Genomic DNA, 14,179 nt, shown 5'->3' with positions numbered 1-14,179 from the left:
AGCCCCCCCGCTCTAACCAGCCATTCTGTCAGCTGTCACCAAGCTGCAGCTGCCTCTGGGGTGAGGCGTGGGGGCTCTTCATACAGGGGTCACTGCTCCGAGCTCCCACCCCCTCTGTCTTGCAGGTACCAGCAGCCGCAGCTCCTTCCACCTGGAGCTCTCCTCCAGCGGATTCAGTGCGGACCTGTCCAAAGTGAGCCCCAAGGAGGGGGCCTGGGGTGGGGGAGGGGTCTGAGCCATTGAGGTTAGGGAGGCTGGGAGAGGGGCCAGGCCTGTGGGGTTCAGAGGTGGGGGGGTGACTTTTGGGAGCTTGGGGGAGTTGGGGAGGGGCCTGGGCTATGAGGGGGAGGGGAGGGGCCTGGGCTATGGGGATTTGGGAGGGTCGGGAGGCTGGGCCATGGGGGTTCAGAGGGGTCATGGATGGGACAGGACTATAGGGATTCGGCGGGGGAGGGACTTGGACTATGGGGGGGCTGGGCTATAAGAGTTTGGGGGGGGTCAGGGAGGGACCCAGGCATGGGAGTTGAGGGGCTCCCCATTCCCTCTGCCCTCCCCTTTGCCCCATGGTGTGTCTCTCTCCCCCTGCAGGAACGGGTGGTGCTGGGGGCCGTGGGGGCAGATGATTGGGCGGGGGGCCTGATTGAGCTGCGGGGCAGCCAGGCGCCGGAGACCTTCATTGGGAGCCCCTCAGCCAGTGAGCAGATAAAGGACGCCTACCTGGGTATGTTACCCCCAGCCCCTAGAGCCTCCCAGCCTGCCCCAGCATCCCCCATCTGTGGGGTGGGGCGGGGGGGGGGGCATTTCTGCAAGGATCCCTTGCCCGGTACTGAAATGCGGCTGCCTCTGGGGTGGGGCATGGGGGCCATTTATACAGGGATCCCTCACCCGTTCTCACAGAGGGGAATCACTGGGTTGTGCGGACAGCTCTGAGGTGAGGGCCTGTGTGGTGCTCCGGCTACTGAAGCTTTGGCGGGCTGATCGGGGCACACCCTGCCACCTCGCTCCACCTCCATGGGCAGGTCTAGAGAGGCCTGCCCATCCCCCTCCCCTCCTGAGATGTTTCCTGCCCCCCAGGCTACGCGGTGAAGTCCATGCAGCACCAGAACAGAACGCTCTATGCCGCGGGAGCCCCCCGCTATCAGCACGTTGGGATGGTCGTCGTGTTTGAAATAGACCCCGACAGCTCCAACTGGACAGATACTCAGCGCCTCATGGGCGAGCAAGTGAGAACAGGACTGTCGTGCTGCAGGGGGCGCCGGGCTGCGGGGAGCGGGCGGGGGCTCGGCAGGGGGCGCCGGGCTGCGGGGGGCGGGCGGGGGGCTCGGCGGGGGGCGCCGGGCTGCGGGGAACGGGCGGGGGGCTCGGCAGGGGGCGCCGGGCTGCGGGGGGCGGGGAGGGCTCGGCGGGGGGCGCTGTGCTGCTGGGTGCAGTGCGAGGCTCACTAGGGGGCACTGTGGTTGCTCCTGACCTCTCTGACCCCCACCCTGCTTTGGTTTGCAGATTGGCTCCTATTTCGGGTCAGTTCTGTGCTCAGTGGATGTGGACGGGGATGGGGACACGGACGTGCTCCTAGTGGGGGCCCCCCTGTACTATGAGGAGAGGAGTGGGGGCAGGGTCCACATCTATCGCTGGGACCAGGTGAGTAAGGGGCATAGACAGTGCTGTGGGGACCCTGGGGTTAGGAGCGCAGAGGATGTGGGGGGGTCTCCCCAGCAGGGAGGTTTCCCTAGGGGGTTCCCAGGGCAGTGCTGGGGTCCCTGCAGGGGACACTGACTCTGTATCTAACCTTTCTGTGCTCACTCCCCAGGCCAGGCTCACCAACACTGCGGTGCTCCAGGGAGCCCTGGGGAACCCGCTGGGCCGCTTCGGTGCAGCCATCACTGCCCTGGCTGACCTGAACGGGGACGGCTGGGCTGATGTCGCCGTGGGGGCACCGCTGGAGAGCGCGGAGCGCGGCGCTGTCTATATATACAATGGCCACCAGAGGGAGCTCAACACACACTACAGCCAGGTCAGGAGAGGCAATAGGGGGCACTGTGCCCCATGTCCCAGCCTGGTACTAGGGGGTGCTGTGCCAGAGGGGGTCCTGGCCATGCCCTGTCTCCCACCGTGGCACTACGGGGCGCTGTGTCGTGGGGGTCCCAGCCATATCCCATCTACCAGCCTGGCACTAGGGGGTGCTGTGCTGGGGGGGAGCCAGCCGTGCCATGTCTTGCAGTCGGGAGTTAGGGGGTGCTGTGCCATGGGGGGCGGAGTGTCCCAGTCATGTGCCGTCTCCCAGCCTGGCACTAGGGGGCACTGTGCCATGGGGGGGAGGGGTCCCAGTAGGAATCTTTTTCTTGTATAGGCTCCTATTATCCACCATCCTCTGTCCCGATTTTTCACATTTGCTATTTGGTCACCCTAGGTCCCAGTCATGTCCCGTCTCCCAGCCTGGCACTAGGGGGTGCTGTGCCATGGAGGGGAGAGGTCCCAGCCATGTCCGTCTCCCAGCCTGGCACTAGGGGGCGCTGTGCCATGGAGGGGAGGGGTCCCAGCCATGTCCCATCTCCCAGCCTGGCACTAGGGGGCACTGTGCCATGAGGAGTCCTGGCCATGTAACATCTCCTGGCACTACGGGGGCCCCGTACTGAAGGAATCCAGAATTCACATTCTCATACTGTCATGATTTCCCCCCGCTCCATGTTCCACAGAGAATTGAGGGCGCAACAGTCTCTCCTGGTGTGAAATACTTTGGCCAATCCATTCATGGACAGATGGACCTCAATGGGGACGGGCTACCAGACCTCAGCGTTGGGGCTCTAGGAGAGGTGATCATGCTGAGGTGAAGCTGTTTACCGGACTCCTGGGTTCTCTTCCTAGAGAGTGGGATATGGGGCCTTTCCCCTCTAGGAGCTGCTGGGTCCCGTCTGGCCTGAGGGCAGGGGGATTGGCTGGATCAGGGGGTGGGGAATGGGCCACCAGACCTTTCTCCTCTAGGGGGGTGCTGGTTGAGACTGTCCGTTGTTTCCCCAGTCCCCGGCCCGTCTTGACGGTGGTCCCCAGGATGTCGTTCTCGCCAGAGGAAATCCCGGTAAAGCAGGTGGAGTGTTCAGGGAGTGTTTCATCCCGGCAGGATGTTCAGAGTAACCTCACCGTCTGCTTCAGTGCCAGCCGAGCCACCACGCGCTACCAAGGTCAGAGACGTGGGCTGAACCACTTCCTCTAACCCATTAGGTCTCACTCCTGTCCCGGAGCGAGAGCTGGAGCCCAGGACTCCTGGCTCCCAGCTCTCCCTCACTCGCCCGTACTCCAACCTTTATGCATTCCCCCCCTTCTCTCCTGCCAGAGCCTCTCTCTGCCAACCTCACCTACTGGCTGGAGATTGACGCCAATCGCATGAGGAGCCGAGGAGTGTTCGGGAACGGGCAGAGGAACACGTCTGGGACCATGGAGATCTCGGAGCAGGAGCTCTGCATAGCAGAGATGATCCAGATATCAGTAAGGTCCCACGCCGTGGCCCGTCACGGTGGCTGTCTATACAAGGGATCCCTTGCCCAGTGCCGCAATGTGGCCACCTCTAGGGTGGGGGGCAGGGACTGGTGCTACAGGGATCCCTTGCCCGGCACTGAGCTGCTGCAGCCTCTGGGGTGGAGCGTTTACAGAGCGCTCACTCTCCCTTCAGAACTGCCTCGAGGATTACGTCACTGAAATCAAGGTCTCGCTGCGCTTTGCCCTCCAAGAGGACGATGGCCCCAGCAGGACCCCACGTCCGGTGCTGAACCCCTTGTACAAATCGTCAGCGACAGAGGTGAGGGGAGCCCAGCCTGGCATCGCTCGGCTCTGTGGGGCTGGCTGGGCACCGGAGCTGATCTGGGAGGAAGCCAGCCCAGGCCAGCTGATCAGGTGTTAACTATCGGGCTCTGGTCTCTGTTGCAGATCCCCTTTGAGAAGAACTGTGGGGAGGATGGGGTGTGCAACGCCGACCTGCAAATCCGCTTCCACCAGAATACGTAAGGCAGGGGGCACCGTGATGCGGGGGGCGGGCGGGGGGCTCGGCGGGGGGCGCTGTGCTGCGGGGAGCGGGTTGGGTGCTCGGCAGGGGGCGCTGTGCTGCGGGGAGCGGGCGGGGGGCCCGGCGGGGGGCGCCGGGCTACGGGGAGCGGGCGGGGGGCGCTGCAGGGGATGAGCAGGGGGCTCGGCGGGGGGTGCCGTGCTCCGGGAGGTGGGCGGGGGGCTCAGCAGGGTGCACACTCCCCCTGCAGTCATTGACAATCCCAATGCCCCAGTATCAGAGCTTTCCCCTAATACTTCCCCCATCACCCCATGGCTCTGTTAACCCTTTAATCACCATGGAGAGACTGAGAGCTGCTCTCAGTTGTGCTCCCACTGACCACGTCCTCCTCCTCCCCAGCTGTCCCCACCCACCCCAGCGGCTGCTCCTTCCATCTCCCAGTGGCTCCTCCCCCACTGCCACCTGCCCTGCTCCCCTCTCATCCTGCTCACGGATTTGGGGAAGAAGAGGGAGTGGGGGGTCTGCTCCCATGTACCGCCCATTGCCCGGACACCTGGGTCCTTCACAATCCTCAGCCCCTCACATTATTTGGTGCCCAGTGCGGGGAGTTGCTGCTAACTGGGTCTCTCACCCCCGCCCTCGTCGCGCAGGTCGCAGCAGCTGTTGGTGTCGCCCTCCACCAGGCTGGCGGTGGTGCTGGAGCTCGCCAATGGCGGGGAAGATGCTTACCACACAGCTGTCCACCTGCCCCAACTGCCAGGACTGTCCTTCCGCAAGGCCTCAGTGCTGGAGGTAGGGGGGGCTCAGGCTCTCGGCAGACTCAGGCAGACACCCCTGTGTGGGTGACACTTGGGACAGCTTTAATCTGGACCAATCTCAGGGAGGCCTGGTTGCCTCACGGGGAAGGGGAGCAGGCCATGGGGCCTTTCCCCTCTAAGGGGCACCATCGCTGATTGGGTCCAAGGCAGGGGACTGGCTGGCTCAAGCGGGCGGGGAATGAGCCATGGTGCCTTTCACATCTAGGGGTACCAGCTCCAACCTGGCCCCAGGGTGTTCGGGGACTGGCTGTCTCAGGGGGTCTTGTTTCCTGACTGGTCTCGCAAGCACTGCTGGGCAGGATTGGGGTCCCCCCCACCTTACTTCTTATTGGTGTTTCCCCCCCACAGTCCAGTGTCCAGGCCAGAGTGAGTTGCAATGGCCTGGAGACTCCAGACACTAACTCCAGGAACCTCTCCTGTAACGTCAGCCACCCGATCTACTGGGGGAACAGCCGGGTGAGTCAGTGCCACCTCTCATGGCCCACAAGGGTACTAGGGGGCACTGTGCAGCAGGGAGTGGGGGTGGGCTCAGCAGGGGGCACTGTGCTGCAGGGGTGCTGTGCAGCGGGGGGGGCACTGTGCTGCAGAGATCGGGGGTTGGGGTGGCGCTCAGTAAGGGGCACAGTGCTGTGGGGAGCAGGGAAGAAGGTGGCGCTCTGTAGGGGGCGCTATGCTTCAGGGATCGGGGAAGGGGCAGCACTCAGTAGGGGCGCTGTGCTGCAGGGAGCAGGCGGGGGCTCAGCAGGGGGCGCTGTGCTGTAGGGAGAGAGCGGGGGGCTCAGCAGGGGGCGCTGGGCTGCAGGGAGCAGGCGGGGGGCTCAGCAGGGGGCGCTGGGCTGCAGGGAGCGGGGGAAGGGACAGTGGTCAGCAGGGGGCACTGGGCTGCAGGGAGCGGGGGAAGGGGCGGTGGTCAGCAGGGGGCGCTGGGCTGCAGGGAGCGGGGAAAGGGGCGGTGGTCAGCAGGGGGCGCTCTCCCCTCGCAGTCAGGGCTGACTCTGTTCTCTCTTGCCCTGGGCAGGTTCTGATCCAGCTGCTGTTTGACATTCTCACCAACAGTTCCTGGGGGGACTATTTGGAGCTGGACGTCATGGCCAGCAGGTGGGAGCGGAGCTCTGGACTAGCCTCTCAATAATCGGACCAAGCTGCCTCTGGGGCCATCCCTGTGGATCCTGGGTGCATGGCCCACAGCCCCCCCCAGCTGCATGGGCCACAGCCCCCCTTGCTTGGACACTGAGAGGTTGGGGGCGGGCATGTCCTGTGTCACGGGAAGTATCGTTGTTCCTCAGCTGTACCGCCCAAAGCAAGCTGGGCTGTGTCAGCCCCGGGCGAGGGATCCCTGTATAAACAGCCCCCATGCCTCACCCCAGAGGTGGCCGCATCTCAGAGCTGAGCAAGGGCTGGAACCTGTAAAGCACGTTGGGATGTCTGTGGTTTAAGGTGCTATAAATATCGGTGCCTGCCAAGAGGATGTCGCTGGCATATGGGGCAGGGAGCCCAGCACTCATTCGGGACTGGGGGTGGCTGCAGGGGGCTGTAACATGTTTCCTTCTTGTCCATCTGCTCTCCCTCCCAGTGACAATGACATGAACGGGACCCTTGCGGATAACAGACACTCTCATAGGATCCCAGTCCTATACCCCATAAACATCATCGCCAAGGGGTAAGACACCATCCCCCCTCTCCCCTGCCAGCGCTGGGGCTAGAACCCAGGAGTCCTGGATCCTCATGACTTAAGCTCCCTCTTCCCCTCTCTGCGCCCCTGACCTGTGGGTCGGGGCCAGCCCTGCTCTCTCTTCTCACCAATGTCCCTCCCCATCACAGAATGGATGGATCCACCCAGTACGTCAGCTTCAGCTCCAGCTCCCCGAACTCAGAGAACAAGTCCGTGCAGCACATGTACCAGGTGAGGGGCTGGGCGAGGCTGGGCAAGGTGTGGGGGGAGAGGTGCCATGCTGGCCAGGGGGAAAGGCCAGGATCTGATAGGGGGCGCCCTCCCCTCCAGCCCCATACCACTGCCCCCAGACTGCCACAGCCCTCTCTCCACAGCTCCCTTCCCCTCCTCCTGCATTGCCCACCTCCCATGTCCCACTCCCTGGCCTCCCGCGTTACCGCCCCCCATGCCAGACTTAACTCCCCCACCCTCCCCTAATGCCCCACGTCCCCTGTGGCCCTGGTCATGGCCCGGCCATAAGGGCCTGCTCCGCAGCCTCGTTCCCATTGCTCTCGGCACTTCTCTTTGGCAGGTGGAGAACCTGCTGCCTGGGAGTTTCCAACAGCCAGAGGTGACGGCATTTGTGATGGTGCCGCAGGAGTTCCCGCCTGGGCTAGCCTGGGACTGGCAGGAAGTGAAGACAGTGAGTATAGTGTGAGGGAGCCGAGACCAGGCACAGGGGATGTCGCACAGCACCCCAGTGCCAGCGTGGGAGACGGGACACAGCCGGGGCCCCCCACAGCACCCCAGTACCAGCGCAGGATACGGGACACAGCCGGGGCCCCCCACAGCACCCCAGTGCCAGCACGGGAGATGGGACACAGCCGGGGCCCCCCACAGCACCCCAGTGCCAGCGCAGGAGGCGGGACACAGCCGGGGCCCCCCACAGCACCCCAGTGCCAGGGCGGGAGGCGGGACACAGCCAGGGCTCCCCATGGCATAGCACCCCAGTGCCAGCACAGGAGACGGGACAGAGCTGGGGGGCCCCCACAGCACCCCAGTGCCAGGGTGGGAGGCGGGACACAGACGGGGCCCCCAATGGCACAGCACCCGTAGCACCAGGACAGAGGCCATGGCCAGGACCCCTCACAGCACAGCGCCCTGTAGCAGTGGGCTAGGATACAGGGTCTGACAATCAGCTGTTCTACAAGTGCACAGTCACATGCGGTGGAATCTCCTGGGTTTCCCTTGCTCCCCCAGGACCCCAAGGTGACCTGCCGTCTTGTTGCCACGTCCGGGAAAACAAACGAGGCAGACGCCATCGGCATCCCCTCCCACACTCTCAAGGTAGGCGTCTCCGTCCTGAGTGATGTGTCAGACATGTCTCAGCCCAAAGACCTTTACAGGGATCCCTCGCCCGGTGCGGAGATGCAGCCACCTCTGGGGCAGGACATGGGGGCTGTTTATACAGAGATCCCTTGCCTGACGCTGAGCTGCAGCCCCCCGGGGAAGGGCGCGGTGCAGCCTGCAGAATGTAATGTGGCCAGAACACCAAGGTTCCCAGCCCCAGCCTTGGGGAAAAGTGTCAGGGAATCATTCATGCCCAGGATCTCACACTGATGCTGAGTTTGAAAGACCTTCAGACAGCACCACACTGGGGTCAGCTCTGATTGTGAGGGGGCAGCACCCTCTACTGAGCCCCCCACCCCACTCCCTGCAGCACAGCGCCCCTAGCGCCATGCTGTGGCATCGGGGCCAGCGTTGACTGAAAGGGGCGAATGCCTCCTGTTGACTCTCCAACCCGCTTCTTGGGTTTTCGTGCTTTTCCCATCCCAGCACTAACCCAGCCTGCTCTACGTTGTGTGTGAAACCAGCCCAGGTCCCCGACTGTCAGGCCCATTGGAGCCAACAGCCCCGTTCCTCTCCCTGAGCCAGGTCCCCACCCCTCACTGGCCTCAGAAACCTCTCGGGTGCCTTTGTGCCCCTGTTCCCGCACGTTGGCTCTCCGGAGAACTCCCTCCCCACCTTGTGCTGGTGTGTTTCTTCCTAGCACTGCTCACCCAGAGACTGGAAAATCTGTGAGTGCAACCTGGGCCGGATAGACGCCCACTCCACCATCACCATCACCGGGACATTGTCGGTTACCGACAAAATTGAGGTCAGGGTTCTGTGCGAAGATACACGGCCTTTCTCCTCTAGGGGGCGCCATCACTGAGCCAGGCCCAGGGCAGGGGGACAGGTTGGCTCACGGGGGCAGAGAATGGGACATGGGGCCTTTCTCCTCTAGGGGGCGCCAGGTCTGCTCCAGTCCCAGGTGGGGAGACTGGCTGGCTCGGGGCGGGGGAGGGAATCCAAGGCCCTACCCAACCTCCTCAGCACAGAGACTGAGCCCCTCACCCTGGCCTAAGGTCTCTGCTGGGCCCCCCTGGGTAAGGGGGCTCTCCGTTGGGAGCTGCTGTAGAGATTGAACCCACAGCTTCTTGATCTGACAGGTCAAACCTCCTCTTGGCCTGTCCGTAGTGTGGCCCCCGGCCGGGGGACTGAGCGCTTCCCAGGGTTAGCATCATGGTGAGGTGTGATGGCTCCATGCCCCCCCGAGATGCCAAGGCAGGCAGAGAGCGCCAGTGAGGCTGTCCTATGGAGGCGGGATCGACCCACCTCATGCTCTGCCCTCCCATGTGCCGCCTCATGCCCCCTCTCCCCCCCATGAGCTAATGAGTGGGGAGCCAGGGTGTCTGAGGCCTGGTGTCCTGCTCTCCCTCCAGACCTCCTCCCGGTTCCGGTTCTGCACTGCCCTGTGGTTCACCTTCAACACCAGCAAATATGTCAGCCAATACAGCGACGAATTCACGCAATTCCAGGTAATGATCTTGGCCGTGAACCCTTCCTCCCCCCTCCCCCATTCCTCCCTGCAAGCTGCTGGTGGGGTTTCGCCCTTACAGCCCCATCTGCATTTCCCGTTACACCCTGTGTCTGCCCCTGCAGGTCACCACGGAGGTGGAGCTGGTGCACGTGATGAATTACCTCCCCGTATACGTAGGCAGCGGGGTAGGGGGGCTGTTTCTACTGATCCTGATCAGTGTCGTCCTGTACAAGGTGAGATGGGCAGGGACTGGCTGGGCGAGAGGACCCTGGGTCACTCAAAAGTGGTCCGGGTGCTGACTTTCCCTGCCAATACAATTGCTTAATCTTTCTCCAGCAACATTTCCCCCATGGGATCCCAGAGCCCCATGCAGACATTGGAGGGACTGTGTCACCTCCTTAGAGCTCATCCTGAGATGCGTCCACCTCTGGGGTGGGGGCAACACTCTCCAACAGCAAAGGGGAGGAATTGAAAAAGAACCCCATGTCCAGTTGAAACCACAGCGGGGGCCTGGCTGTCACAGAGAGGAGCGAATGGGACATGGGGCCTTTCCCCTCTCGGGGGCACTGGCTCCAATCCGACCCCAGGGCATGGGAGATGGCTAGCTCAGGGGGGCAGAGAATGAGGCACAGGGCCTTTCCCCTCTAGCTCCAATTGGACCCGAACATGGGTCGGAGAGAGTTTCTCTAGTCCCCTAGTCAATCAGTGGTGGTTTTTCCTTTTCCCGGTAGTGTGGTTTCTTCAAGCGGAATTACAAGGACATGATGGACTATGAACCAGCGGCTGGGAACGGGGCGGCACCTGCAGAGGCCAGCATGGAGGAAAAGGCAGGTGAAGACTGTAAGGAGGCACTCACCACAGATGCTCCCAGTGAATGACCGGATCCTCCCTCCCCCGGACCATGGATTCGAGACCTCCTTCTCTACCCTCCATCCCCACCTGCCCCTAGGACTGGCTCACGCTCAGCCAGGGCCCTGCACTCGCCAGCACCCCCCACTGGCCCAAAGGAGCATCGCAGCAGCTGTGCTTTTGCAGATTCATGTCTATCCCTGTCCTCGTGGTGCGGTGTGTGTGTGTGACTCCATCCTCTCCTGGTGGAACAGGTGTCCCCAGGACCTGAGCCCTCCTCGCCGGCAGCCACAGCACAGAGACTGTGGGCTGGACGGGCCCTGGATACCAAGCTCCACTCTCCCCCAGGCTAAGGCAAGGCACTGGGGCAGCGTGTGTTGGGGAGCTCCCCCCGCGCTCAGGGAAGGACGTCATTTCTCCAGGCCTCCCGGCCAGCGCCTCTCCTCAGCAGCCACCCCATCCACCTCGGCCACGAAGAGGGGACAAAAATCCCAGTGAGATGTGAACAGCATCTGCAGTCCGGTGAGCAGCACGTCCCCGGATTAGCGCCGTGCTCACCGAGGGCCTGGGACGGTGCTGCTGGGGAGCCAGATGGGGCATGTGATAAAGCATTTGTGGAGCCAGATCAGGTTAAACAGGTGACTGGGGAAATGGCTTGAATAGTGACTGTTTCCTATGAAGCTGGGCCCAGCCCCTACACTAGTGAACTCTCCGTTCCTGGAGCGGACTAGAATGCTCATCTATTTATCTAGCGCAATCCTACTCACGCCCTTACCGCTGTATCTGTATTCTGTGAGTGTGCTACGCTGTCTGCTGATGCTTCCAGCGCGCCGTGGAATTTCGCTTTCCCTGTTATTTGCTTGAGGGGGCTCTTGCTCTCCCAGACGCCGGGGCCTCTGAGTAGAGAGGTGATTTTACCTCTGTATTCGGCTCTGGAGCGACCACAGCTGGCAGCCGGTGCCCACAATGCCAGAAGGATGTTGATAAATTGAAGAGGGTTAAAAGAAGAGCTACGAGAATGATTAAAGGATTTGAAAACCTGCCTTCTAGTGAGAGACTCCAGGAGCTCGGTCTAGTTAGCTTAGCAAAGAGAGGGTTCCGGGGTGACTTGATCACAATCTATAAGTGGGAAACAAATATTTGTTAGTGGGCTCATCCATCTAGCAGAAGAAGGTACAACAAGTTCCAAAGGCCGGAAGTTGAAGCTAGACAAATTCATACTGGAAATAAGGGGTCAGTTTTTAACAGTGAGAGTAATTAACCATTGGACCAATCAAGGGCTGTGATGGATTCTCTACCCTGCCAACTTGTAAACCAAGATTGGATTTAAAAAAAATTAAAATCTGCTCTAGGAATTATTTCAGGGAAGATCTCTGACCTGTTCCCCCCGGTGATTTCAGATGATCACAATGGTCCCTTTTGGCCTTGGAATCTATGAATCCATCTTGCAGTGGCAGGGTGAGGATCAAGGATTTCCTGATCCAGGGAAGGAAAGCTGCTCTTCCTTTTGTAATGGGACACAGTCCTGCGGGTGAACAGAGCCCAGCACAGTGAGGGAACCAAATGATTCCCCTGCCAGATAGCTTCAGCATCAGGGAGCTAAGGACTAGAATCACAAAGAGGATTTAGGAGAATCCACAGCCCTGAGCTGGGGAGAAATAGGCACCTAAAAAAGAGGTTCTCAGAAGCCACCTAAGTTAGCCAGCAGGAAATGGTGAGGGGCCAGATGCCCAAAAGTATTTAGGTGCTGACTCCTATGGACCTGAAACTTAGGTGCCAGGCTGATGGGCCAGAGGTAGGCATCTCCCTCCGCTTGGGATTCTCAGCTGTGAACCTCTCCTGGAGTTAGGTGCCTCAACCAGGTGAGCCTTTTCTCATGAAAACCCAAAGAGAATGATCACCCCGTGACAGCCAGCTAGAATGAAAGTGTATAAATATATTGAAAACAGCCTCCCCTCAAACCTGGCAGAGCGCCCCTCCAGCACACACACCTCGCCCTTAGGGCAGGAGGGGGCAGCAAGGAGTGAGTGGCAGGTGGGAGGCTTTTAGGGGGAGGGGTTGGCAAGGAGGTGTCAGGGGAGTCTAGGGGGATGGGGTGGGAAGAGGCGGAGTGGGGGCGGGGCACTTGGAGAAGGGGGCGGAGCCCAGGATGGAGCACCCACCGGCCAAAACCAAAAGTCAGTATCTATGTGTAGGAGCCCACCCCGTTCAAGCCCCTGCTCCCATAACTATTTAAAAACAAGAGAAAAGCTCAGCAGGAGGGATTCCCCACAGCAGAATACCCTATAACCCAGTGGCTAGGGACTCCCCTGGGACGATGCAGATTAAGGTCATTGCAGCAGATCAGGGACAATGGGACTCAAACCTAAGTCTCCTACATCCCACGGGAGTGCTCTAACCAGCAGGCTGCTAACGAGCGATCATTCCTAAGCTGCTCCCCGTAGCTGTACTTTGTGCAGGTTAGGTGTGCTTTGAGCATCCAAAGCCCTACATCACTTTGTAAATCCACCTCCAGAGCATCCCAACTTTGGTAGAATTTCATGGGAGCAGGCCGTTGCTTTGACACCCAGGCAACAAATGGGGAGGGATAGCTCAGTGGTTTGAGCATTGGCCTACTAAACCCAAGGTTGTGAGGCTCAATACTTAAGAGGGCCATTTAGGGAATCTGGGGCAAAAATCTGTGTGGGATCAGCCCTGCTTTGAGCAGGGGGTTGACTAGATGACCGCCTCAGGTCCCTTCCAACCCTGATATTCTGTGAACTGCTCTGTCCTCTGGCAGGATTGAACCCTGGCACCTGTAAGCACCCAGCCTGGTGCCTGAGCTAAAGGACCTCAATACTCAGTCCAGACACTAGAGGGGAGTAAAGAGCCATTCTGGGTCATGTGCGTTTCTTTCTAGGCACACACTGAATTCCCATTGTGTAGGGGCTGATCTCTAAAAAGGAGCAATTCACCCTAATTTCCAAGTGAGGCAAATCTCTTGGGCTACTCAGTGGAAACTCCCAGGCAAGCTGTTTCTTTGACACACACGGGTCTGTTATAACCAGGGCCCTACCAAATTCACGGTCCATTTTTGTACATTTCACGGTCACCGGCATTTTTAAAATCTTGTTCTGTCCGCCGGTTTCAGATATTTAAATCATAAATTTCACAGATGTTGTAACAAAACCACGAACTGCGCATTTAAAAACAGCAAAATCTAAATATGCAAAGCCCTTAAGACTCAGCGTTCTCAACTGGGGGTCCTGGTCCAAAAGGGGATCACAAAGCTATTGTGGGAGGTCACAGTATTCCACCCTTACTTCTGCGCTGCCTTCAGAGCTGGGTGGCCAGAGAGCAGTGGGCTGCGGGCCAGGTGCCCAGCCAGCAGCAGCACAGAAGTAAGGGTGGCAATACTGTGACCCCTCTACAATAGCCTTGCACCTCCCTTTTGGGCAGGGAACCCCAGTTTGAGAAACACTGGTACTTCTGAATTCTGTTACCCTATAGTATAGGATACATTTATAGTATAGGGTAAAAGTTCACGTAAGACCAGATTTCACGGTCCGTGCCATGTTTTTCATGGCCATGAATTTAGGTAGGGCCCTAGGTATACAGCAATGGGACTCCAGGGCCAGAGCTGGGTGAATGCAAAGCGTTGGGATTGGGGAGGTGGGAAGAGGGGCCCCCCAGGGTGACACTGATCACCTAGCCAGGAACTAGAGAGTTATACAAGGGAAAGGGTCTGGAAAGTGCATTGGATACAAAAGCCTCCTTGGCTGGTCTCCCCTTCCCCCCAGACACGTACCGTCCTTCCTGTCCCCCGCCGCCCATTCCCCCAGACACGTACCGCCCTTCCCGTCCCCTGCCGCCCCTTCCCCCCCAGACACATACTGTCCTTCCTGTCCCCCGCCGCCCATTCCCCTCAGACACGTACCGTCCTTCCTGTCCCCTGCACCCCTTCCCCCCATACACGTACCGTCCTTCCCGTCCCCCGCCACCCCTTCCCCCAGACACGTACCGCT

At 60.4% G+C, this 14,179-nt stretch overlaps 1 protein-coding gene across 1 annotated transcript in view; it reads left to right on the top strand.

Moving 5' to 3' along the window:
• ITGAL (integrin subunit alpha L) overlaps positions 1-11,217 on the top strand; it is a 37,528-nt gene extending 26,311 nt beyond the window's left edge. Inside the window, exons 11-31 of the mRNA XM_065594237.1 lie at positions 126-193; positions 589-721; positions 1,075-1,223; positions 1,501-1,638; positions 1,808-2,011; positions 2,694-2,824; positions 3,016-3,176; positions 3,329-3,480; positions 3,665-3,790; positions 3,919-3,992; positions 4,645-4,786; positions 5,161-5,268; positions 5,831-5,910; positions 6,386-6,472; positions 6,634-6,715; positions 7,056-7,166; positions 7,724-7,810; positions 8,514-8,621; positions 9,229-9,324; positions 9,449-9,559; positions 10,058-11,217. Coding sequence (XP_065450309.1) covers positions 126-193; positions 589-721; positions 1,075-1,223; positions 1,501-1,638; positions 1,808-2,011; positions 2,694-2,824; positions 3,016-3,176; positions 3,329-3,480; positions 3,665-3,790; positions 3,919-3,992; positions 4,645-4,786; positions 5,161-5,268; positions 5,831-5,910; positions 6,386-6,472; positions 6,634-6,715; positions 7,056-7,166; positions 7,724-7,810; positions 8,514-8,621; positions 9,229-9,324; positions 9,449-9,559; positions 10,058-10,204 — 2,495 coding nt within the window. The 3' untranslated portion in view covers positions 10,205-11,217. The remainder of the gene's footprint in view (positions 1-125; positions 194-588; positions 722-1,074; positions 1,224-1,500; positions 1,639-1,807; positions 2,012-2,693; positions 2,825-3,015; positions 3,177-3,328; positions 3,481-3,664; positions 3,791-3,918; positions 3,993-4,644; positions 4,787-5,160; positions 5,269-5,830; positions 5,911-6,385; positions 6,473-6,633; positions 6,716-7,055; positions 7,167-7,723; positions 7,811-8,513; positions 8,622-9,228; positions 9,325-9,448; positions 9,560-10,057) is intronic.
• Positions 11,218-14,179: the final 2,962 nt, after the last annotated feature.

The sequence above is a fragment of the Chrysemys picta genome, chromosome 4 (genome assembly GCF_011386835.1).
Source record: "Chrysemys picta bellii isolate R12L10 chromosome 4, ASM1138683v2, whole genome shotgun sequence".
NCBI lineage: Eukaryota > Metazoa > Chordata > Testudines > Emydidae > Chrysemys > Chrysemys picta.
The sequence above is the reverse complement of the archived record's forward strand: the minus strand, read 5'-3'. Positions and strand labels throughout refer to the sequence as shown.